The sequence below is a fragment of the Austrofundulus limnaeus genome, unplaced genomic scaffold (assembly GCF_001266775.1).
Source record: "Austrofundulus limnaeus strain Quisiro unplaced genomic scaffold, Austrofundulus_limnaeus-1.0 Scaffold751, whole genome shotgun sequence".
Lineage (NCBI taxonomy): Eukaryota > Metazoa > Chordata > Actinopteri > Cyprinodontiformes > Rivulidae > Austrofundulus > Austrofundulus limnaeus.
In genome coordinates, this window is record NW_013953153.1 from 25,569 (window position 1) to 51,424 (window position 25,856).

At 38.8% G+C, this 25,856-nt stretch overlaps 1 protein-coding gene across 3 annotated transcripts in view; it reads left to right on the plus strand.

Annotated features, from left to right (window-relative positions):
* Positions 1-25,856, plus strand: part of LOC106532321 (neurexin-2) — a 135,628-nt gene that overhangs the window by 24,720 nt on the left and 85,052 nt on the right. For all 3 annotated transcript variants that reach the window (XM_014028353.1, XM_014028352.1, XM_014028354.1), the window contains exon 6: positions 11,662-11,843. In XM_014028353.1, coding sequence (XP_013883807.1) covers positions 11,662-11,843 — 182 coding nt within the window. The remainder of the gene's footprint in view (positions 1-11,661; positions 11,844-25,856) is intronic.

The window sequence follows — 25,856 nt, forward strand, 5'->3', positions numbered from 1 at the left end:
CTCCTAAACCTGTATGTTATTCAGAATGGAATGTTGTGAAAACCAAGAAATTGTGTCATTCTTTCAGATAAAACAAGGCATTTTTCTATATTTTATAGTAGCAAAACATCTCAAAAATGTTGGAACAGGGTCATATTCACCTCTTTGAGGGATCCTGTCTTTTTTTAACAACAGTCTGTAAACATTTTGGACCTGAGGAGACCAACTGCTGGAGTTTTATGGAATAAAATGTCAGTAGGATTTTTGCTGTTCAGCAGTTTTGGGTCTTCTTTGCTAAATGTGAGCATACATTGTTCTAAAACCTGTATGTACTTTTCTGCATTGATGGTCACTTTTCCAGATGTGTAAACTGCTCATTAACAGTAATACAMCCCCATACCATCAGTGAGTTTTGAACTGTGAGGTGATAACAGCTTCTTCTCTTCTGCACAGAGGAGATGGTTTTCACRATTTTCCAAACTACTTGTTCCTTTTACGTTTTCTTTAAAACTGCAAGAWAAAATTTGTTCACAACTTTTTTGCAAAACCCCATTTAAAATATGTGAATGAAACTTTAAAAATGGTACARAAACACAAAGCACACCAAGTTTTGACAACCATAGCCAAGTTTTTTTCATTTCATATCATATAAAAGCAAGATTTCAGTCTTTCAGATAACTAAAATAAGAAAAAAGTTTTACTACAGCCTTTGGATTCTCTCAAGTTTTATTTTTGTTGTTGTCTTGCCACCATGAAAAAGCTGTCAGGCCAAGAGAGACAACTATATTTTAGAAAGTAAAAATAGTCTTTCTTTGAGTACTGGTGCGTTTTCCTGACCAAGATGGAATGGCACTAAAATGCCCATAATGCTTGTGCTCAAAGTTCTCATCAGGATGTGTGAGCACTGCGCACATTTATCTTTTCACCTTTAGACATCAACAGCCTTCTGAAAACTCAGTAAATGTCTCATAAAAACTCCTTTCTTCATTCCATCGCTTTGTAAGTGTCTCAGAAATATTAGTTGTTTAAAAAAAAGACAGAGCCTTCTGTTTTAAAAAGAATCAATAGCTTTGTCTGTCTCCCAAACTGCTTCAAAGAATCAGACTTCACTGATGTAATAATGTATAAAGTTTGGAAGAACCAATTTTGTTATTGAGTTATTGTTTGGGAGCCTGTCTGGTGGTTGAAATAAGAAGTGTGTATACATTTACATCAGTACACAGTGCAGCTGCCTTCAGGCTTATTGTCTCCTGAGAACTGACTTCATCACCATCATATGTTCTTTCTTCTCTCATGGAGTTTTTGTTTTATTGCTGGGGCCTTTATCGCAATTTTTATGCTGTCAACTCCCACAAGGCTTCGCAAATGGCATTTGACACAGCAACATTGACCATAGGCCTTAATGAAAAATTGTGGCATCTGCRTTCTCCAATATGACCTGTTTATTCCCCGAGGTAGATGGGCGGTGGCCTAGAATCCACTATTCCAAATCAATGGTGCCTCAAAGAGAACGCATCCCAAATGATAAACTCACACTTTCTTCCTCTCGCCCCAGTGTTGGGGAGRCAGGGAGAGGAGGGGAAAATGGGATGGTATGCTGAAGAGAAGGGGTGGGGGGAATCAAAATCAATAGATTTTTCATTACAGCTTTGATTCATGGCTCTTTTCTGATTATTCTTCCATTTTCAACTGGATCCACGAACAAAGGAAAATATATTGAACTTTGTTCAATAAATTTGAACAAAGTCCAAATATATTGGACTTTTATTTTTTTGTCCATTCCTCTTCAAACCAAATTATCAGCCAGCCAACATGAATGAGGATTACAATCAGAAGTGTATTTGTATGTATGAACACGTATTTGCAACATCATGGGGACCATTTTGCTGATTTTGGGTGGGAGGTTCGGTTTAGGCYAGATTATGCAACAGGTATGTGAAGTCAAGTTTACGGTAAAGGGACGGGGTTAGTCTATAGAAATGACTGGAAAATAATTGRAAGTCAATGCAAGGTCCCCATGAGGATATAAAAACCAACGAATGTGTGTGTGGGGGGGCATAGTTTGCTTCATCTCATTTTTTTCCACATACAGAGCTGTAGATGGGATTAATTGGCCTGATCGATAGCACCAGAGCTAATTGGACAAAATAAATAAATATTTAGCCTATTCTGTCGAGTTGGAGTGCAAAATAATGTTTCCGTCACTGTTGTAATTCATGCTAAAACAAGCAGGAGTGGTTAATTTAAGAAGGGTTGAACTGAAGGTCACGGGGGATCCATACCAGAGTAGGTCTCGTTTGCTGAGGAACACAAAGGCATTATTAAGTTTTAACACACAATTAGGGTAAACAGTTGTTGCTTGGATAGTTCAGATGTTTGTTTGTTTGTTTGTTTGTTTGTTTGTTTGTTTGTTTGTTTGTTTGTTTGTTTGTTTGTTTGTTTGTTTGTTTCTTGTACTGGCTTGTTTCTGAAAGGTTGTATTGGACTTGGCTGGAATTGTTGGAGACCAGTTGAAGACTCAGAATTGCAAAAAAAAGAAGTAAATTTTCGGTTGCTGTCAGTTCAGTTTGGATCATTTTGAGAGAAGGCTGAAGCCTGTAAAGCAGTGTGAGCAGCCTGTGTAAAAAATATAGTACTCATTTCTCCAATGTTTTTTTCTAGAGCTCCTTTAAACTCGAGTTCTGGCAGTAATTAAGCCCTCAGGAAGACTATTCCAGTTGTTTATGGTTTTGACACTAAAGAAGAGTTGTATGTGGAGTTTGATGTGATGAGCTCCTGATATAATGTTACTGGATGTGTGTGGGAGTTTTGTCTGGCCTATTTTGTAGATATTGTTAATAATCTTGTAGACTTGTATCATGCTGTATCTCCACAGCATCTTCTATAGTTCAGGGATGGCAWCTGAAGGCATTCCAGCCTCTCACTGTATGCAAGATCCTTCAGTGCTAGGACCAGACGAGTGGCTCACCTCTGAACTCGTTAAACAGTGCTTTGGTCGAGGATATAAAGGGGATCCCGGATGATGTTGCCATACTCTAAGTGTGGGTGCACCAAAGCTTTGTACAGAAGTGGTAGGTTTGCGTCACCTAAATTCCAAAATTGAAAATTGAAGCACCATTTTATCCCACCAAATATCCGGCAGTCTCGTTGACTCCTAAAGGGCCCAAAGGCGAATAGTCGAATCCCAGTCATGTGGTGGTAGGAGGTTCATATTTGTAAATACCTTTCATAACCAATGAAACATATGGAGCAGAGCTTCTGGGAAACCCCTCTTGTTGCTGTAAACTTCACAGCAACAGTTTCTTCCTGCTACAATTTCCATTCAAAAACCTGCTGTTTGGCCACAAATCTGTCATAGATAGAGCACCACACTTTTTGGGAGACGGATTCCTCTTTGCACAACATCTGTGGTATCCACAAGCTTTTGGCCATTTGAAGTGTCTGGGAAAGTTATAAAGATGGACGTTCTTTTATGTCTCTGCCCCAGACAACCGCTCCTTAAAACTGTCCACATTAATTTTGACACGCAAGCCGGCTTCTGAAAGTAGAGTAGTTGAAGCAAAATGTCACAATTTTTGTGTAAACACTCTTCTTTCTGTATAAGCAAATACAGCCGCAAACTTTTGACCAACACTCAACACWTTAGCCGGTGAGAAAAACCTTGACCCAGGCCTTGTGTCGAGATGTGAAAGACGTAATAAGTATGCAAAGCCCTTTTGTGTTTGCGACCAGCAAGCATAGTGGTTGTGTTTTTGAAAACTACACCTTGTCTTTGTGTGTGCAGTTTGCAAAAAAATGTTATCCAAGCACTATTCTGCTCACTTTGTACCTGCCTCGAGAGACTTGAATTAATTTACTGAAGTTGAAATAAAGATAGACACATTTGCAACCAGGTTTTTAATATTTATTCATCCTCAGCGTGGTTTTTAAATCTGGTTGGAACTGAGACTCTAACAGTGAGAAACTACTTGAAATAGTTTTTGTTTCAAGTTTTTACAGCTGCTTGTTAAAGAAGATCGTCTTCCACATCCTTGACATCCTTTTTAAGACCCAACATTATTAAGACTATTTGACAAGTTATTTCAGCATATCTTACAGCCATCTTTTCCATTTAATTGCAACACACAGTTCCCCTGCACTGTTTTTGTTGATAGTTTTTGGTTTGATTCGGATCAATGTGTTGAAGACGTCCGGGGTAGAATGCCCTCCAGACCTGTCCTCTTGAATTTAATAAACAGCTTATTCCCCTCCTTTTCACTCCATCTCTTCCACCCTTTCATGTGTGTGTTACACTGCAGCATTGGGTGGATTTTTTTTAAGCAGAGCAGCAGGTGTTTGGTGAGGGAATCAGTGACACATGGATGCGCCCCGTCAGACTACTCATTAGAGACTCTGTGCCTTCTAAGTCTCCTCATTTAGAGTGGAGAAAAAGTACACGTACACATGAGCACACCAGTCCACAAAGCAGCAGGTGGCCACTATCAGCCGCACAAATCAAAGCAGCCTCCACCAGCTCATCAGACGGATACAAGAAGAAAGTAAAAGTGGAAAAAAGAAAAGTCCTTACTTGTCTCSATTTCCTCTCCGAACGGCGTTGTTTTGCTACTGGTGTTTTGTGACGTTCGTGCCAGTGGAGAAAATGCGCTGATAATGAAGTCAGAAGTGGCAGGTGTGAGTGTAACAGTGACGTCTGGGGTATGGTAAACTCTATGAGGACGACGGAGCATATGGCGCATGCTACGCATGGCAGGGGTGTTAATCGATGGGAATGATTTCAGTGTGAGTGCAGACACAAGAGGTGCAATGATGGTGCAACCCTGCATCKCTGATTTGTGGTACACACTTAATAWAAAGAGGCTTCTAGGGTCCTTTCTTTCTTGTCTCTTAGAGAAAAGCAATGCAGCTTTATGCTAAGATAAAGAGTTTTGTAATGAAGTTAAAATAASAGTGCCCTGTCACGTTATTCTAAATCTGCAATGCTGACTACCAACATTTCTGGACTTCAAATGAAGCTGAACCGCATCCTTCTTTGAACGGAGTTGGCCTTGATTAATTTCTGGAAGCCTCTGGCTCTTTATTTGAATTTCAGAAACAGTTCTGTGAGTTTACTGTCAATTTATCTTCCTRGTTTAGGCTCATTATCAAGGGATTTTATCTAATTAGAAAGGCTCTATTTTTGTGTCTTTTTTTGTTAAATTGATCCATAATTTTTTTTTTCATTTCCAAAACATTTGGAGATGTATCCAGGGATCCTGCTGATGTTTTGGCTTGTCTTTATCTGTTTGCTGAGCTGCTGTGTAGTGGGATAGAATCCACTAATTGTGAAGTTTGGTCCTCAAAAATACCTCTGCGGACTTAACTTTAATTACAGTTYACACATTGATTATGGCAGGAAATCTAATCTAAAATCAACACATCATAACCGTTTACACTAGCAGCTGAAGGTGTGGTTCTGATCTTTTGAACTGAATTATAGTGGACAGCTTATGAACAAGAAGATCTCACTATAGATGGCTACTTGAAAGATAATTCAAAAGATCTGAACTATTGTTTTCAAAGAATGAACATTGGCTTTAWATGAGATTCTAATCTGTCCCTTGGTGCAAGTGTTCAGAGCAGGTTTTGGGTCACGATTAGGTTGGTTAACTTTTGAATGGATGCATCATCCTTTTCCAACAAAGACAGGTTTGTAAGGTAGTTAGCAGAGATTAGTTATTTAAAAATCCTCTAGAATTCAGCAGTACATCAACCCACATAGCAAACAGGTGTGGGTTGGATTTTGTGTCAAGATGGCACTGCTGGCATGGCAAGAAGTTTGTCAACACAATGTGGGCCAGATCTGGCAATGATGACACTGTTTTAAGATGGCATGCCATAACTGGCCCACTTGTAGTTTGGTTTATGTGGCCCAAATCGGTCAATGCCACATCTAGTCTCAGTAGCGTGCACAGACATTTTCGGGGGCAGGTGCTCAAATGTAAAAAGAGGGCACCTTGTCCGGTGCACRGAATCAGCAGCTGTCCTAATAATGTGACATTACAGACACATCTTGTACATTGTGYATTTTTATCTATTTTAAATCAGATTTTGTTCTGTCTGATTCAGATATTTAATATTCARCACTCTACAGGTTGGTTTCTGTAACAAACTGGCAACAACAGAACAAAAACTAGTAATGACAATTTTGTAGTGTTTATAAAATAACTGTAATCAAGTTTATTTCCTTATAATGACTAATGGMTTTTTTGTTCTATGGAGGATCTTCCTTCAGTCTCTCCATCATAGAGCTGTTTCCATGATCTGAATTCTAACAACTCAGCTTCATCTGTGTCTGACGGAGGAAAACATAGAGCTGCTTCTCTGCTGTAGCTAAAACACCAACAATATGAAATATGTTTATTTGGGTGAAACGGCTTGGTGACAAAGGTCAGTKCAATAAATTACAACATTTAAACTAATCAGACTCTGAATTACTGTCAAAATGTAACACTGTAACACAGGGGGTCGAATTCACAAGGGGGCCAAATTTCCACACTTAGTCCAGATCAAGAGCCAATTTCTGTTAATATTTATTGAAACAAAATCAAATTATTCTTATTATACTAATTTTATTTTCCAAATTATGGTTTATGTTCCATTTAGAGCACACAATACCTGACAAAGAAAAGATTAAATTTAAAAAGAACTCATTTATTCAATGTTTGACTTTAAAATGAAAAGAAAAAACAGAAAAATAAAACTAAAGCTAATTTTCTTTCCACATTAAAATCAAAGAATACTGAAAATTTCAAACTTTATTTTCTTAATGTTTGCCTCATTACTCTTTACAGACRACAGGAAGTGAAGTTTGACTTCAGCATCTGAGGTTTRGGAGGTAAAAAGTGTGACCAGATCCTGTGGGCCATCACATTGTGTTATTTTAATATGGACACATTCATTCCTCTCTACTTTGGCTGTTATTACACAACAATGTTTTTTAAAGGTTTTTAAGAAAAAAGTAGCCTACATATTTTTATTAAATACATTTTAAAATTTATCAAAAAAATGCTTTGGTTAAAAATATTTTAACTCTATTTCATTTTTATTTTATCATGATAAAAAAACCATAAGCAGGTCAGATGATCTTGCTGTGTTTCTTGTGTGAATCTCTTACAGACAGTTGCTTCACRGTGTGTTTTCCTTCAGGAAAAAAAGTTTGACAATTTTCTCTCTGAGAATCATCTTTCACTTTCCTCACCTATTTTCCAGTTATTATTTTGCTGAACTTTTGGCATAGTTTCCATCACATTCTGCATAAATAAAACCTATTTTCTTTCACATGTTTAGATATTTACAGTGGCGGCGGTGCGCAGGACAGCTGCTGCGCGTTTGATTGGCAGCCGCTGTGTCTTTGCGTTTTTCTCTTCTCTCCTCCTCCTTCTGCATAGAAGGCAGAGAGAGAAATAAGGAGGCATTTTCTAATGAACTGCAGCCAATAAAAAATGTCTGTCGATTGTTTCCCTTTCTTTTTTATTCTTTTTTTTGTCTTGTCATAATTTGATCAGTGGAATGCGGACTTTGTTTCAACTTATGTGACGCATGGACAATGGTGAAAAATGCGAGACAGTCACGCACAGTTTGCCTGGGGGTAAATTACCTGCTGATTATGGAGAGGAGCTGCTTCAGCGGCTCTCCTCCTGTCCGAGCGCGCAGCGCGTTCACCGAGGGACAGCGCAGGAGTGAGSTCTGCGGGCGTGCATGTGTGTGTGGTGAAGGGAGGGTGCGAGGGCAATATTAATAGTAATATTAATACTGTTGCCATTATAATTGTACACTTAATAAGAAGTGCAACCAAGGGCGACAGATGGAGCATTAAAAAAAGGCGGGTTCGACAGGGGCACKTGATGGTCTGGAGGGAAAAGGGCAGGTGCTCAAGCACCACCTGACRTCTATCTGTGCACGTCCCTGTCTAGTCTGGTTGTGGTTTGGTGTATCTGGTGTCATCCCATGAATGGACCACTTCGGGCTAACCCAATCCAGGCCACCAAAGGGCCRTCATTCTTTGCTGCATCAGGGCCGAGTGTTAAAGTGTTAATGCACTGTGTGGGCCAGAACTTGGCCAGACAAATGTTGCTAAGTGTGAAATACGGAAAACTGTTTTAATGAATTTTAAGATTCTTGATAAGATGCTGCTTGTAGTAAAAGGGGAGTTTTTCCTTTCCACTGCTGCYAAAGTGWTGCTCAAGATGGGAGACTGTGATAAGTGATTCAACACAATGGGCCTCATGCAAGAACCGTTCATACGAACAGATTTGTTCTTATGTTGTGTGTTCGAGTGATTTAGGAGAATTTGTGGCGTTTATTGATCCCAGAGGTGTTGTTGTAACTCATTTAAAGTATTTTTGAATTTGAATTCACGAATTTTCTCGTATTCTAAGATTTTTTTCAGATACGAACAAAATTCACAAGTGATTAATTGTTGTTTTTTTTTATTTATTTTTATATAGTACCATGGCATGACATTTGTTGTGACTGCTATATAAATAAACTGAAATGAAATGAATTGAATTGAATTTTTTTTTTAATTTGTGTTATTTTTTAAGTCTAAACAAAGGTTGTGTAATGGCCAATTCTGGTGCATTTTGCATGATCATTACATAAAAACAATCCGTCACATGTTTCAATGTAAAGTTAATTACTAGGAATGATAAATACTGGTACTCTAGTTCTACTCCAGTTGTTATACTAGAGTTTAAAACTAGAGGAGCCTCTTYCCATTGTTGCTTTATGATGGTGGATTAACAATAAGGTACCTGTACCTCCACCTGGTTGGGGTGTAGTAACATATWTATAATAGTTGCAAACGTAGTCGATAATATTAAAAACAAAATGAGAGCCAGAGAAATATATAATTTAATGGACTTTGAGCTCTAATAAAGTGACCTGATGATTTTGATACCCATCCCTGCCTCACCTGCACAGGGTTAATGCAAACACTTAATGCACTTCCACTCTGAACACGTCTTCTCTTTCTCCTCACATGGCCTCACTCTGATCCATCACAACATGGCTTCCTTCTCTCTGTATTTGTCGGCCATTTTAGAAATATTTTCTCCTCTTCCTCTTCCTTTGTCTCTTGCCTGGTTTTCTCTAAGCTCCAGGGCTGAACCGATAATAAACAGAGAAAACACCAACTTCTCCTTTCTGCCATTTACCATTCACACTTTCCCATCCTCCATATTTCTAAATTTCCTGCCTCCTTTTTCTATTGTCGTCCCCCCTCCACCCCCCACCCCCCCATCCAGCACACAACCTCTTCATAGCCCCCCTTGCCATGCTGCGATAATTAGTCAGCGCTAAAATAATACAGCCTGGAGAAAACAACAAGAGCTGAGCAGAGGGCTTAGCTCTGCTGAGAGGAAAGGAGGGAGGTAGAGGAGGGTGGGGAGAGAGACSGAGGAGAACGGCGTGTGTCAGCCCATTTCAAATGGCAACCGTCGGATTCTTGGTGAATGAGTTTGTGTGTTTGTTCGTGAGCGTGTGTCGCCCATTCCGTCCTATCTCTAAAACACCTAGAAATAGATCCGTAAGGCAGGAAAGATGAAGACAAATGTGCAGAGATGAACAGGCCGTGCAGATGCCACTGGTGTGCAGTCACAAGTGGGCGTCGGTACTTTATAAAACTAAACTCTGATAACGCAGTATATGAGTCTCCAATTGTAAAAGGACCAGATTAGTCAATTTTTGTTATTCCATTGCTTCCCTGATTATCTCAGCTATTTCAGGTAGATTCTACAGGGAAGCAGTTCTTACAACCAAAATGACTGAAACTCCATCAGTGTGTGTGTTAGGGGTTTTAATGTATATGGAAATGTGTCTGAATCCCTTGTTTACTTAYGTATTCATAAAGCTACATTCTGTACGTGCATTAATATCTTGACATGCAGCCCGTGCGAACGTGTATTTATTATCCAGGGGGTGGAGACAGCCCACAGGGTTGAGAGCAGTTCACCGTAGTTTCATTACTCTATGCTAATCATCAGCCAACAGCAGTCATTTCTCATTTACCTGCAGGTCCTTCAGAGCCAAATCTAACCCCTGTGTTGGAGTGCAAATATGGAATTGCTTATTTGGTTTTTATTTCTTGTTTTTTATTTTATTTTATTTTTTTAGCAAACACTCCAGATATTGCCAATACACGGTTCCTTTGATATGGAGATCTACCCAGTGTCTTTTATCTTTAGAGGTAGCTGGTTGTACTGATGGCATAACCAACACAGTTTGCCAGCATGCCTTATTTTAAATGAAACACAGCTGCATGTAGCTGAAATGGTCCTGACACTGTAAATTAACATTTCAAAGCTATGCAAGAGTCAGCGCCGATGTAGTAGTATTTGGTGCAACTGGAGCAGTTTACGGTCCTTATAACCATTCAAGAGTTCACCTTTCTGCTTTATTTGTTTATCGTAGGAGATGTGAGTCTTTTGTTTAAATCTTTTTGACTGACAAAGTCCTTCATTGTTTTTGATAGCGATACTCATGTCCRAAAGTGACATGATTTGTGGCAACCATCAGCGGTAACATACAATAACACAATAAGATCCAACATAGAAATATTTGTCTGGCCCAGTTCTGGCTGACACAACGAACAAAAGCTCCTTCTCCACAGGTGTGCCTTTAAGCGGTTCTCATCGATACAGCCTCGGCCAAATTTCTATTTTCAGTTCCAACTGCATTTTTGGATCTTTCCCAACAGTGGTTCCAGGATGGTCAAAACCAGTATTGTGYACAAGCAATTTTAACATCAGCAAACCCATAGACTGACTGAGCCAAGGTGGAAAGTGCAAACTCTGGAGAGAAGCGACAACCTTTTTATCTGTTTTAGGAGACAAGCACAGACAGATTGAGTTTGGYGGGGCAGCACGAAATGAGCAGGAATACTGGATGGTTTTGGACTTAAACAATGGCACAACAAATAAAAATAAGACAATAAAATCACAATGGCTGAAGCTGCGTTCTGACGATCTTCCCACAGAGTGACCGACACACTGCCATGGAAACACATCTACACTTGAGTAAAACCGATCAGACAAATCAGTTAATAAGACTTGAAAATGGAGAAGGGACTTAATACTTGTACCAAATATTGCAAAAACTGCATCTTTGAGTGTCTAGAAAAGCGTTATATAAGACTAAAGCATTATTTTTATACTTGCCATGCCAGCAGTGTCCCACACCTGTCTGCTATATGGGATTGTTTTCCTGGTGGTGCAAATGTAGATTCTTATAATTTCTTTATAATGGAACACAAAATTACCACCATTAGAGTCCTTTAATTTGTTTAGACCAATAAAATACTTTTAATACCACATTGTTTATAGCTACCAATGYGTAGGTTGAGCACTTTCAATACACCTGTATATAATAAAAAGTATTAAATTTTCAGTCATGATAGAACCTCTTAAAATGTTCTTCCCATTTCATAAATACATTCTTTTTTGTGTGTTCTATGAAAAGTGCACTTTTAACATGACRCTTTACTTTGACAAGAATAAATAATAATAAACAGATATTTGTACCTTTGTSATAATATCTATTTTGAGTTTATTCTGGTTTTGTGTTTCCGATCACACGTCATCCTTTTCTTCATCTGGTTTCTAGTTCTTTTGCCAAACCTGTGTAATTTCTCTCTGTGTTCTGCAGCTGGGACAACTTACATCTTCGGCCGAGGCGGAGCCCTCATCACATACACCTGGCCACCCAATGACCGGCCGAGCACACGGGCAGACCGGCTGGCAGTGGGCTTCAGCACGCAGCTGAAGGAAGCCATTCTGGTCAGAGTGGAGAGTGCCAAGGGACTGGGAGATTACCTGGAGCTGCACATAGTAAGAGATTTTTCAGAAATATATATATCTATGTATTTATGCTGGGGATGTGGAAAGGAGATGGAGAAATGCAAAACATAACATGTTCTGTTTGAGACATCTGCAACACCTTGGGAATTACATCTGTAAATACACTGTGTCCAAAATAATGGTCAAAATTCCCTTAAAAATGTTATTTTTGGGGATTCTTCATTCTATCTTTTCTGAGAAAATGAATCTTATGCAATTACGACTTTTAGATGTTTGCTTTGWGGTACAAAAAAGTCGTTAAGGAGAACAAGTTCATACTGTAAAAAAATGATTAATTATTTGCAAGGGCTTTTTATTCCTAGTCATCATCATTTCTGTGTTTATACCTTTCATACGTTATGCTTAAAGGTCATTTAAAGCCACCTCTAATGATAAATTGAAATGGCAATTAGGGAACAGCAGACATTTAAAAATGCATTTAACGGGGCTCTAATTGTGTTGTTGACCTAATGCTTCATCTACTCACTTTCCCATTCAGTCATTTTCATGGTGGGGTTTCTGTTAATTACCATGCAGGACTTACAGCTGGATCATCGGCAGCACTCACTGTGTTACTGGACTCACACAATTAAAGAGCGTGTGGAGTCAAGATCAGCACTCGTTTTACTCTACCGGGTGGTGGGAGTGATACAGTAGCGATAAGCTTTGAGAAGACACTATCTCTGGTATCGCCATGTATCTGCTCTTAGCCTTCTGTACAGATTTTTTTTGTGTGCGCTCACACTGCTTCAACATCCCAACGACCCCAATTTGTTTGGTTCTACCTGTGCCTGGAAGCGACAGGAACAACACTGACCTAAGGTCACTTCTCAGCCAGTGCTCCGTAAACTGAGAGTGACAGGGTGAGGAATGATGGGAAATGGAGAGGGATGGGTGAAAGAGTGGATAGGTAGAGCTGCAGAGKAGCCCATATAGGTCAAGGCCAATTTAAATGCTTTTAACAATCAGTGATAAATACTGATCATGACTGTAATAATGAAAGATTATAGTTGGAAATTTAATGGATTCAACAAGTGATGAGGTGGAGAAGTGATGTATYTGAGGTCAACTACAGCAACTCTAAACTGAAACGGGTCATTCCAGTAATGGGTCATAATTTGTTTGTTCTTTTAAAGGCTCATCATTTTAGGTAACGAGGTGTCTGTAACCTGATGTTGGCTTTTAAATTTAATGTTTGAAGCTATGAGTATGTTAACACTTTCTGCTCTGGCTAAAAGATATTACAGCTTGGAAGTAATTTTACACAAAGTAGCATACTTTTATAAGCAAGGATAGTAACAAAAACATTTGTAACTCTAAAAGGTATAGAGGTGAACATGAATAAAAAAATAACAACAGACATCAATTATCCTCTTATTTTTTATGTTCGAGCTAGCACTAGGATTTCAGGACAGCTAGTYGCTACAAGAAGTTAGAAAGCTTATGTTAAAACTTGAAGTTGTTGAATTTGTCATTGAAGCTATAAGTGCATTAGTATACCCAAGTGAAAACAATTTAGGCAGTTGATGTTAGTATTGGTAAGTGGGGATGGCTGTATAAGCGAGTGCCTCATAGGTGTCCCAGTCTTTCTCCCCAGAAAGACACTGARCTTTATTCAAACCTTCGCACTCCTTGGATAAAGGATACAAGGTCTGAATCACTTAGAACTCCAAGCTTCTTGTGGTCCATAAAGGGTTCCCCAAGGTTTCTTTCTTTTTGACTGCTCAAATAGTGCAAAGAGGTCTCTAATTCAATGCTACAGACACCAGACACACCATTGTCATGGAGTTCAATCACCATTTTTTGGTGGTTAAGCAGGTTGTGTTCAGTAAAAAACTCCAACCAGTGTGCTTCAAGTTTATTTTTTTCTTGTCAGAACAATGAGAGCTTTTCTAAACCTAAGATTTGCCCATCAGTTCCTGTGACTGTCTGCAGTCCTTCAGCTCCCTCCAGCAGACTGTGTTGACATCTAATCCTGGCCTGGAGAACAGTTCTGTAGACTGTTGCTGGGAAACCTACAACAGGTTCTGGTGCAATTTAGGCTATTGTAGAGTGTTGGTTTATATATTGGTGTTGCTGAAAATCTTGCTTCAGTACAGGCAATTAATTAATTGCCATCCAATTATAATGCAATTTTTGAGACAAAATTTAAAATGTCGCAAAAACGAAAAGTGAATTAGGCGTGTTTCCATCTACTGGTTTGGAGCCAATCAACCAGGCTACACAAAGTGTGATTTCATCAGCCTGGCTATAATAATAGGGAGCAGAGGTTGCAAACTAGTAGGGACCACACAACTTTGGACAGTGGAGCAAAGGCTTCAGGAATGTGYTGCTATCGGGCAAGTTGTAACTGTTCTGTCATGTCAACCAGTACTGGCGATGTCACATGCTTTCTGGAGACATGGAGAAAGAAATCTAATTCTTATGGGAATATCTGGGAAGACGCCAACACCATGTGAGATAAATATTTGCTWTGTCAGAACATAATCTGCAACAATTTTCAATCTCCTCTTTTGCGCATGAACTCTTTTTTAGAAAATCCAAAAACCACCTGAAGTGAGCATAAAGACTTTTGTGAAAGTGAAGATGTTCTTTCAAATTTTGCCATTTCCATCAACTTTTTCCAATGTGATACTTCTGAACGCAAGTATAAAAAGCGTTAATGGAAACACAATAATTAGGTAATATTATGCCTGTGTTCATCAACATAGGCAATTAAAATACTAAAACAAAGATATTAAAGCACCTTCAGTATTCATAATGTAAAGTAGTCATTGGTATTTGCACTATAGAGCATTGTTGTAAAAGGTTGTATCTCATTGTAGTGACTCTGAGTTGGCAACTCAAACTCGATTCAGTATTATGCAAAAAATTATATTTTTTGATTGAATTCTTAATACATTTTGCGTGTTTTTAACAAAGGAACCATCAAGCAATATTAAGCAGCTAATCACACCTTTTACCAAAATAAGAAAAGGAGTTTGAGACAGCTGTGACCCTAATTTTTTTTCAAAACTCAAGTATTAAAAACTGCAGGCCTCTGCAATGCAAGTGAGGAAACTGAAACCCCCCACAAATGTTGAAATATATGTTTGCCAACTAGTCACAAGCAGTCACAGCCCAGTGAAATATCACCTTAGTTACCTCCCACCACCATAAACATCTACCACCCTCTCCCAAGAAAGTGGTTCTCCATCACACRTAGTATCCACATCTAGTATATTTATTTACGGAAAGACATGCAGTAGAATGTATGCACTGAAGATAAAGTCAGTCGACATGTTTGCAGCAACCTTCCAGGTAATTCACACAAATGTTTCCTTTGATGATGAGATTTATTCATGAGGGAAGCCCCTAGATTTGCTCACTTACTAAATATAACAACCAAAATACTCAAGCCTTTCATTTAGGTTTTTCTTTTAATTGTTCATACACATGTAAACAATAAATTAAAATTGAAACAAGAAATACAGTCAGCTAAAGTTAGGCTTTTCACAGATTTATTTGAACACATTTTCAACTTGGATTTGTGTTTTTGTTGTTTTAGGTGAACTATGGTGCATTTTTCCAACCTAAAGGAATGACTKCTCGCTGTTTTTCTCAGCCTGTCGCTCATGATCTCTCATCAGTCATTCTTTTTCTTGCTCTTCTCTCAAGTGCATATTCTCTATCTAACTTCAGTGTTTTTCATTTACTCCCTCATTCCCCCATGTCTGGCTCATTCATCCTCGCGCTCTTTCTCTCTCACACACACATCAGTGCCTCCGACATGCCAGCCCAGCTCCTCTGCTCCCATTGCAATTACATTTCATTTGCTGCCGTTCCTCACGAGTCGCTCCCCTAAATGACTCTGTTCAGCCCATGGTGGGTGTTTTGGTCCTGTTAATTATGCCTGTCTCTCTTTGAAGGGAGAAGTACAGGCAAATTAGACCTGAAAACCTTTGAGCCATAGCCTCATATCATCCCACCTGATGAGGGCCTCACGGACCCAATCAAACGACCAAATGGCTCTGTGTTTGGCCATGGTGGCCTTGAGTTCCAATATGTGGAACTTTGTACGTTTCACCTTGTTTCAAAAATACTGTTTCACTTTTCATTGTAGATTGGATTGATTCAAGGACTCTAATGGGATGCCAAAAGTCTTAAACCTTATCGGCCCATTTGAAGATTAATATTCTGAAAGCATCTTGGATTTAAATTCTGATTTTAGGGTTTGTTTTTAGAATCTCAATAATCGTGAGTTAGACAGGTAATACCAATAAAACCAGTAATTGTTGGCCTTTYCAATAGCTTTTTTTTAAATCAGTACCTCAGAAACTATGATCACGGGTATTTTTATGTCATTACAAGAAATGACACAACTCCAGAGGATGTTGTTTCTTMCTGTCTAACAGAAATACGAGCACTGGTTGGAACGCCTGATAATAACATGCCACCAGGATGTGATGGAACATTATTCCTTATCTCGCTCAAGCCACCCGTCTCTTTATATACCCCAGCCTCTCTTTGTAGACCTCCTACTCTCYCTCACCACTCCCTTCTGTGATTTCTATCCATTTATACTACAAGGGGTTAGACATCATTCATTCCACCTTTATGACATGCTATCATCACGCCCTGGGGTGGGAGATGTAAAGACTTAGTTGTGGAATAAAGCGTTGAATCCAAATCTGCTGACTGGGGCTGCTTTGAAAGGACATGGCATGCCCTTACAAGACCTTGATTGGTGCACTTTGATAATTATTTAGTGTTATTTCTTTTTTAACGTTTTTGTTAATACAGGACATGGTATCATTGGCATTTTGAGGTGTAGATGTAATATAAATGGATCATAATTGAACAGACCTAGCACATTTTTTATACAGTGCAGAGTTGCTATTGTGTCTATAAATATTCTTGGTAGGTTGTACTGTATGCATAAGTCACGTTGGAGTACATCAGTTGTGGGTCACAGTTCAGTATCAGTTCAGGACAGCATAAAGAAAGTAAAATTATAATTTTCTTTTAAACAAAATACAGTGAGAAAAATCAAACTGCCTTTTTGAACTGAGAGGCTTTAAGGTAACAAATCATATACATTAAGTTAGGATTTGTCAACTGGTGATTAAATKCATCCAATCTGTGAAACAAAAAGCTGGATAAATTTTGAAACTAAGCAGTTCAGTATTTATCTTTCCCCAAGAAATGACACAAATTATGACCTAAATGGCCTTCCATACATCTTTCTCTCACTTTTACTCTTAGCACTGATGTTGTAGATCATTGAGAACACAAAACATTTCCATACTGATGATCTGAAACAAGTAGRTCTTCGAGCTCCTTTTACAAAAATCAAGCACCTTCCTCTAAATGAGATTGGCACCTGTGACAAACACGTTTGTCACAACAGGACCTTAATGTCTGTACATTGATGATTGAGTACAAACATGTTGTGTTACCATGGGGCGACTGTGGTCGAGTAGTTAAGGGAGTCATCTTCCAAAGAGTGTTGGYGGTTTGATTTCACTGCTGTTCAGTCACGTGTCAAAGTGTCCCTGGAAAAGCCACTGCACCCAGGGTCTTGCCCATGTCTGATGTGTGTCCCATCAGTGTATGAATGTGATCTAAAGCACTGGTTAGTCTCTATAGAACGATCTATCTACATTAGCTTTGAGTTGCATGTGAATGTGTGTAAATGGGTAAATGAGGCCACAGATTATGTTGTAAAGCTCTGTGTGTATCCTGGTTGGATAGAAAGGTGCTATATAAGTACAATACATTTACCATTTACAGCCTTGATTCTCATACATTCAGGTTTGAGCAAAAGAAATCTGAATTTGCTGACTAGTTTTGAACAAAATGTGTTTCACTTCTACTTCTTAGTTTACATTTATTCACAAATCTTAAATCAGAGGAGGTAAATAGCGCAAGGGTTAGGGTTAKGAAGGAAAGGAAAGGCGAAACATTTGTTTAAAATGGTATAAAAATACAAGTTCACTTACCTTTCACTCACTGTGTTCAGATGAGCATGACAACACCTAGCTCAAGTTGTCACCAGTCCCATCTCAAAACACAGCAATGAATATACAGTATTATAGTTTAGATTTTTTTTTCTCCTTTTACTCCATGAAAATTGCTTTTGTGCTGGGATGGTCAAAAAGGAACCATCTAATTTAATATGCATGTCCTTTAAAATGCACCTCAAAGCAATCTTCAGCTAATGGACTTTGCTAAGGTTTATATTATTGATGATGTGTACATTATGCTATCTCCCCATTACCACTCTCACTGAGTTGTTTACATTGCCATTTTAGACAACACTCCAATCTGCAAAGCAGGCCCTGCTATRTTGTGTGAAGAGCGTTTCTAAGTGTAGTACATTCAAATCAGATCACAACTGAAGGACTACATACTGGTATCAGGACTCACTATAAAACCAAACTTTCAGTTGTGGGTTAGAACCCATATTTAGTTTCAACTACATTGACTTTTGATGGACTATCTGAACTTCTGTTACCCTAATGCATACCCCATCTATCCTAAAACCATTATATACATTCATGGCTTAGATGGAGGAGGTGGCTAATATTTTTACAGATGTAATTGTTGTGTGTTGTCACAATCCAGTACAACTATTCTGTTTTTGTTAACTTTAAAGTTTGTTTCAAAAATTGTTTTCTCACAACTGTTAAACATAATAAGTTTGATGTCCAAAGATGAAGGCATCAATTGCATATTTCCACTGATGTCACTGAAGTACAGTACTACAAATTTGTTTTATAAAAAGTAGAAATCTTCTTTTAAAACTGAACTGATTGATTAAGATTTTTACTTTTTACTGCGCAAAAATAAAGACTATTGGCTCAATTTCTGATAGCTTTGTTTGGAGGTTTTTTATTTGTGTTTCTCTTTTTTAGTCTATCAAAGTTCGTTAATCTCCTTGATGTCTTTCACAGAATATTAACTCTTTAGAAGTATAAAATGATAATTTGGGAGTTGAGGACATCAGTTTTGCCAAGCTTCATGACATTTCCACCGTTGGGGCCTGGGGTGTTAGATTCAGCGAATGAGGGATAATGACAGATATGGAAGCAGGCTGATAGATAAATCTCCCATCTGTGGCTGCTGGAAAAGACAGATGTCCTTGCATAACCTTGGAAACCAGTTTTGGGGCCTATCTCCAATTCAAAAATAACCCTGTTATTCGTATCATTTCAAATCTTCAAACTGAGTTACTTTGTTGGATGACGTATATTAAAGTGCTATTTTAAGGGCAGCGTGACTCAACAGTGCAAAGATTTAAATGTTCTGGTTCAGTGTAGCTAAAAATATCCCTCCACATATTGCAGAGAAATAACTTGTTTGCATCTTTATGGGGGAAAAATACTTAATGAGCAGATTTTTAAGGAAGTTTGAGAGTTTGTTCTGTAAGGATTCCCATCTTGCCTGTCTTAGCTTTACCAAGCTGTGCATGAAAGCTGCAGTTATACGGCAGCTTATTCTTTCTGTACACAAACACTGGCATTTTGAAAACTAAGCATGCGAGACGTCTTTGATTTCAACCTGGATASAATACCTACAGCGGTGTTTCTCTGCCGTCATGCTCCACCGTCCCTGCTACCAGGCATTGGTGTCAGCTGTGCAGACAGTCCAATACTGTGGTAAACAAAGGCTCTGAGACAAACCCAATTTAAGAATCTGAATTATGTTTGGCCTTCTAGCTGGAAAGTCTTTGTTAATTATAAAATTAACAAGAAATGACCATGTAGGTTCACAGGTAGAACCATCCAACCTTTATTGTGCAACTGTTTACAATCAAAGTAGATTGAGATTTTATAAGCAGAGATGAGTCATTATTAAAGAAAAGAGCAAACAGTACAGTCATTATTTATACAAGGTGCTCATAAACGTACTAAATAGTGTGAAAAGTGGCTAAAAGAAGTTGTAGCTGGTGATGTAGGACTCACATGTTCTTGTAGCTTTTTTTGTAGTTTCTGTATTTATTGCCCTTCCCACATAGCTGTCGTTACATTTACAGCTGGCAAGTTGAAGCACTAACTGCTCAGTGGGAAGTGTCTCATCTGCAGTTATGGGCTGGTGCACAGAGTGCAGCAGGCCTCCCCCAAGCACCTCCATCACTGGCTGTCCCGTCTCAGCTCATAGCATTAAATAAGGGCTGCCTCTGATTACCAGCTGGGGAGTCATCTTTCAGCAAAACTGTCAACTCTGAGTAGTGGTAGAGGGATTGTGGGGTGGAGGAGAAGGGACAGCAATGRAGACATGGCTGTATTTTCTTCCCTTTGGCCACACCCTTACCCCTGTTCCAGTGTGTGATAAATGTTGATTGAGAAAGTAATAGAGCAAGCAAGAGYAAGTGTTTGTGCCTCTGTTGAAAGACGTTTGTGTGACCTGTGCCTCCATGGTCAAAATATTCACAATATTTTAGTTTTTGCCAGTAGATTAGAAACCCATTCAAACCATCATGTTGACCCCACTGTGCTGACTGGATCACAGCAGAATTGGGGGAACCTTGGGTGTAACGACATTTGTTACATTGTTACACTCATCAAATAGGGTTTTCCCTGCCTTTCTTCCTGAGACAAKTTTCCTGCACTTTTACCAGTTCTATAAYTGGTATAATTTCTTCTGATCACATCAGAATGCAGCTGCAGGTCTGCTCTGGTTTGTWATCATGACTTTGTCATGATTTTGGCTGTAGCCTAGTGTTATGAAAGAGATTTTCAGTTTGAATCCTGGACGAGCCCCCAATCATTTAYACCTCCATCTAGGAGCAGCCAGGCAATGACATAAAAGGTGATTCCAACCTCTTCACAATTCAAGCAGCCACTGCACAATGCAGTAGTTTTATAGAAAATGTGTAGTTATTTACAGGGATTATGCATTTACAAAAGTGGAATCTTAAAACTTCAGGGTGAGCCAAGGCCTAAACAACAAAACAAGTAAATTATTTTTAAATTTTCCCTTTACCAATGAACACAAATAAAGTGTAACCAAACATAGTTCTCTTACCTTTCTAGAAAAAAACAAAAGAAGAAACAGTTCTTAAATCAGAAGGAAGTTTATTCCTACAAACTCCTCACAATATGATTTACAAACAACTAATGTTGACGTGACACAGCTGGTCAGGTGAGACTGGTTGGAATGCATGCAGTGAATGCAATCTGACATTATCCCTATTGAAGATCATTCTTGTTCATCACGGTCACCAGTCCCCATTCAGCTTTTTGGTCTCTGTCATTCAATCATGGTTGGCTACCTGGACACTAATATACATATTTAATTCTCATCGCAAACACAGATATACAACCACAGTTGTAACACCTAGGCATGAGGCTAKCGTGGTTGGTCCATTTTCAAATTTTTAATTACCAAGCCACATCACCACTCTCTGTCCAGAACCCCAGCTGCCACTGTGGTAATAAACCACCATTACCTCACTAMGGAACTTTAGAGCCTCAAAAGTATCATAAACATATTATGCCTAAACATTTAGAAATTTATTTTCAATACCTTATTTAACCAGGAAAGTCCCGTTTAGAATTAAAAATAAAATAAAAACCTTTTTAAAGAAAGTGCTGGCCAAGAGGCAGCAAAAGTTATACAACATTTAGAAATAGTTACACAGCTAAAATTCCAAACAAACAGTTATTAAAATCATTCACAAGTCAAAGAAGTCATCTCTAGTGCCCTCWGTCTGGACTTAAAAGTGCTCAATGGAACCAGGTCAGTTAACTTCCAGTCCTTTTGCACCATGTTCTATGTAGAYGGAGCAGAGTGAACAAATACCCTTTTTCCCAATTCTGTGTGGCGAAATGGGACAGAGAGCAAGAAATGATCATTTGGTCRCAAAGAGTACTTTGCAAAGACCTTCCATGTTCTTGTTAGCTTTTTAAGTCAAAGAGGGGTCATCTTCCAGAGTGAAGGAAGCCAAACAGCAAGATTCTATTTTTAAATATAAATCTCTACCCTTCCATTTTTTTACATTATGTTCCAGTGGCCAAAGATCATTAGTCAAGGCGTTAAGCAGACAACTTTGTAATTATAAACTGAAAAATATGACCTGATATGCAACAGCAGCCTGATGGAAGATGACTAGCGAGGAGAGCAGTTYGGATGGAGAGTTTTCTGAGTGCAGTTGGGAGCTGAGAGATGCTGGCGTCAGATAAAGGCAGATGGTGATGCAGATAAAACTGTCAAGAAGAGGCTGAGGCTTTTATCCTCTACTCCCCGCCCAACATAACGCACTGATGTGCATGAATAACATTCGGCAGGCTTTTACTCCTCACTAGCTGTCAGTAATGTGCGCTGTCAATCACTGCGCTCATGTTCCAGCTGCAGTTAAAGACACCTTCACGTTCACTCAACTTGGTGTGTACGACACGTTTTTAATCCTACGTACAGAGACGTGAGTTTAACATTAGCCTCCCTCAGATTTCTTTGTTACTCTCTTATTTATAACCCCATCCCACATACTTTCTTCYTTAAATGGGTGTCACTTCTGCAGGCTGCTCTCTTTCATCTTGTCAAGTGGGGTGAGAAGACAAACATGCAGGGTGGGATGGAGGGATGGAGCTTGGGGAATAGCTAAGGAAGGGAGAGGGACCCGATACTTTGATGAATGCAGCTGCCTCGCAAAGGGGTGAGTGGGCCGACGTGTATAATGAGATCAGGTCCTGGTGGGTTTGGCAGGGTCTCACTCAGCCAGTGGAAGCCCAGCAGTGTATTGATTAATCCCCCACTCCTCCCTCTTTTGCATCACTAATTAATTGCCCCTATGAGGAATGGGCAAGTAGGCTGCAAACTGAATGTGGACAGCGACAGATGCGGTCTTAGTATTTCTTTATAGGTGGCTCATTTTTAATTGGTTGTGAGATTGCATACCGCCTGTAGAACCCATCCCCCCTTGATGAGGATTAGTCACTAACCTAAATCCAGCCGTTCGTACCTAAAACCCTTTTGACTGATGATGTTGGCAGAGAGCAGAACTCAGTGCAAGTTTAATTGCTCCCTTGGAGACCTGATTCATAGCCCACAGTGTGATGACCACTTCAAAGCAAGGCATCAACTTGTACCTGTCATTTGTCTGGATGTTTTTTTTTATACAAAGGCTGCTTGGAACATCCAGGAAGTGACGCACTACTGCCAAAGAGTACAACGAATACCTCATTACTTTGATTTATTAAAGTAATGATACAACAGAATGAATAAATTGAAATATTCAACAAAGTGAACTAGATACTGTTGGAACATCTAGAGATGGGACATTCAAGAATGATACAAATCTTTTGAACGGCTTCTTAAAACAAATGATAGGAACTGAGTTGCGGACAGTAAAGAGACATTTATTTATTTATTTATTTATTTATTTATTTATTTATTTATTTATTTATTTATTTATTACCCTTTGTAATATCTTTATATTTTCCTCAACCACAGAGACCATCACTCATTCTTTGCTTTTTCATGGGAAACGAGCAGAGCAGTGGAATACAGTAGCTCAGGGGGAAAGGGGAAGGGTGTTCTGCTTAACAAAACAAATGGTTCCTCCCATGTGATGCAATGACGTATCCCACTTGAAGATGACGTAGGTCGTTCTAAATCAAACAGCTTTATGAAACAAACTGGTTGTCAAGAAGCCCCATCTCTAAGAAYATCATACTCAACTGCACTGGATTGATGCAGACCAAGCAAATAAGTTGCTAATAATGTTAAGAAGTTGGCGCCTTTGACCAAACACGTGTGTCTGGTGGTGTAATGATGTTGCTGTTTTTTTTTTTTTTTTTTTTTTTTTATTTTGACGAAAACTTGCAGAAAAGCAGAGACAAAAAAAGAGTCTAGCAGGGAGAGTCTAAGGTAGGAGCAATGTAGGATTTATTAGCCGGTAAATTTATTAACCAATGTATTTTTCATTGTTATTGTTGTTTCATTGTCTTTTTGATCCAGTTCATATTGTGAACWGTAAAGTGTCAAACAGAAAGTTTGATAAGTCTCAAAAGGATATCTCGTGAAAATATTGCTAAAAAATAAAACAAAAACAAAGGAGTGTGTGCGCTTTAATAATTTCACCTTGACTTGGTCCAAAATAAAAAATAACAGTTCTGAGTAACATATCCCAGTGTGAAAATACAGCATGAATAAAACATGAAATAGTCCAGTCAAACCCAGCTTCTTAGCTGAGTGCTAGTTTTAGAAAGTTGCACTTGATCAGGCAAATTGAGTAAGTCTACAAATGGCTTGCTAAAGTACTTTTCATAGCTTTGCTTATATGACAGAATTGCCTGCCATACTCCCTCCTCTCGCATCCCTTCACCGCACCTGTCTTTGATTAGTGGCACTGCAAAGCTTTTYCTACACAGCTAATCTGAATCAAACAAGCAGGTTTTCAAGCACCTGCAAGTTTTTTTCTGAACCAGCYGCGCTTCTCTTTTTTTTCTTCTATTTCTACACTGGCTGTGAGCAAAATGTAATTAAATAAAATATGAGGTGATCACCTGAGACTGATGGATTTGTCATCTACTTCATGTACCTATCCAAAACGTCAGTACCAAACCATCCCAGCACAAATACATGCACCATTACACCCCTACTGCAAACCAAACACATTTCCACACTGCTGTACAGAATAGGCAGATCCTAAAACTCCTGTTTTTTTATCTGAGCTAGACATTCTTGCTTTGCTTTGGTGGAGACGGCTTTAAATAGTTTCTTCCTCTATTTCAAATCAGTTAAAGATGTAGTTAAAGTAAATTTAAAAATGTGTGCCCCTTTTTCTCGATAATGACAATAAAAGCTTGTAACTAACGTATTTTTTTTTTTTTGTGTGATTGCACACACTGAACTCCGACATTTGTACTGTAGTAATTCAGGGAGAATACATGAACCATTACGCCCCTAGTTTCTTATAATCTGAGGGTGTAGTACTGGAACTGAATCCATGTAAACAAAATAATTCMGTTAACAAGATGCCCTTGAATATTTGAAGTGTTTTAAGGTCGGTGTACTTGTAGCTTCAGCTGACCCCAGTGTAGCTGATGGGRTTTCGGGATCAGTGCACTATGAAGGTTTACAAGTAGAACCATCAGCACACTTTGAGTCCTGAATGGCATGATTACCTTGAAAATTCCTATAACCTTTTTTTTTTGTCTGTTTACCCACTCTACTATTCTACTTGTCTGCATAAACTTTTGTAAACATTTGTAGTCCAGCTTTAACCATGTTCACATAAAGTTAAGATGAATCAGGCTCAAACTTATAGCATGTGCCCCATTATCCCAGATAGAAAGAGAAAGGGAGGGCATAWTGGAACTTAGTAAAGTGAAGAAAAAAAGCACAGAGTGCATTTATCGAGGCTACTTTGTCTTTAGTGAGGGCCCCCCAAGGAAAGAGCAGCTGTGTAGTCTTCTTCAAATGTCACTGCTGCAGATCCAGCCTTCAGCTCTCTCTGGATGCACTTTAGCCAGGCCAGCCCTCACTCACTGCAATGAGCGATGGGCTCGAGAGGAGAAGCCATTTATTAAAACACAACTCCGACTTCATCCAACAGGAAACGGGCCACTCTTCCTAAAGTGATATTTGATTCATGCACATCTACTGCTGGCCATCCGGAACTTCTGCRACGAACATTTTACCAGCTGTTTGTAATTGCTCAAGTATATTTTACCCTTCTGTCGACCATTTTTTYCCTCACTTCACTATCAGTTGCTTAATTTATTCTTGTCTTTTTATATAAAACTTAGTTGATTGTAAAAGCCAATTTGAATCAGTTCTTCCATTCAAAATCTYATTAACCACCAGAAAGCCTGTCTTTACGATGCAAACTTTAAAAGTGCTGGTTATGTAAAATATCAGCATTGTGAGTCATGTCCACACTTAAATTCTTTGGCACTTATTGGATCACAAAGGTAACATACGTGAGAATGCTTTATGATACGATTTGTTGAGAGTCACTACAATTTAAAACAAACACCATCTGGTGTGATTTTAGTGCTTACCCCCAGCTTATAG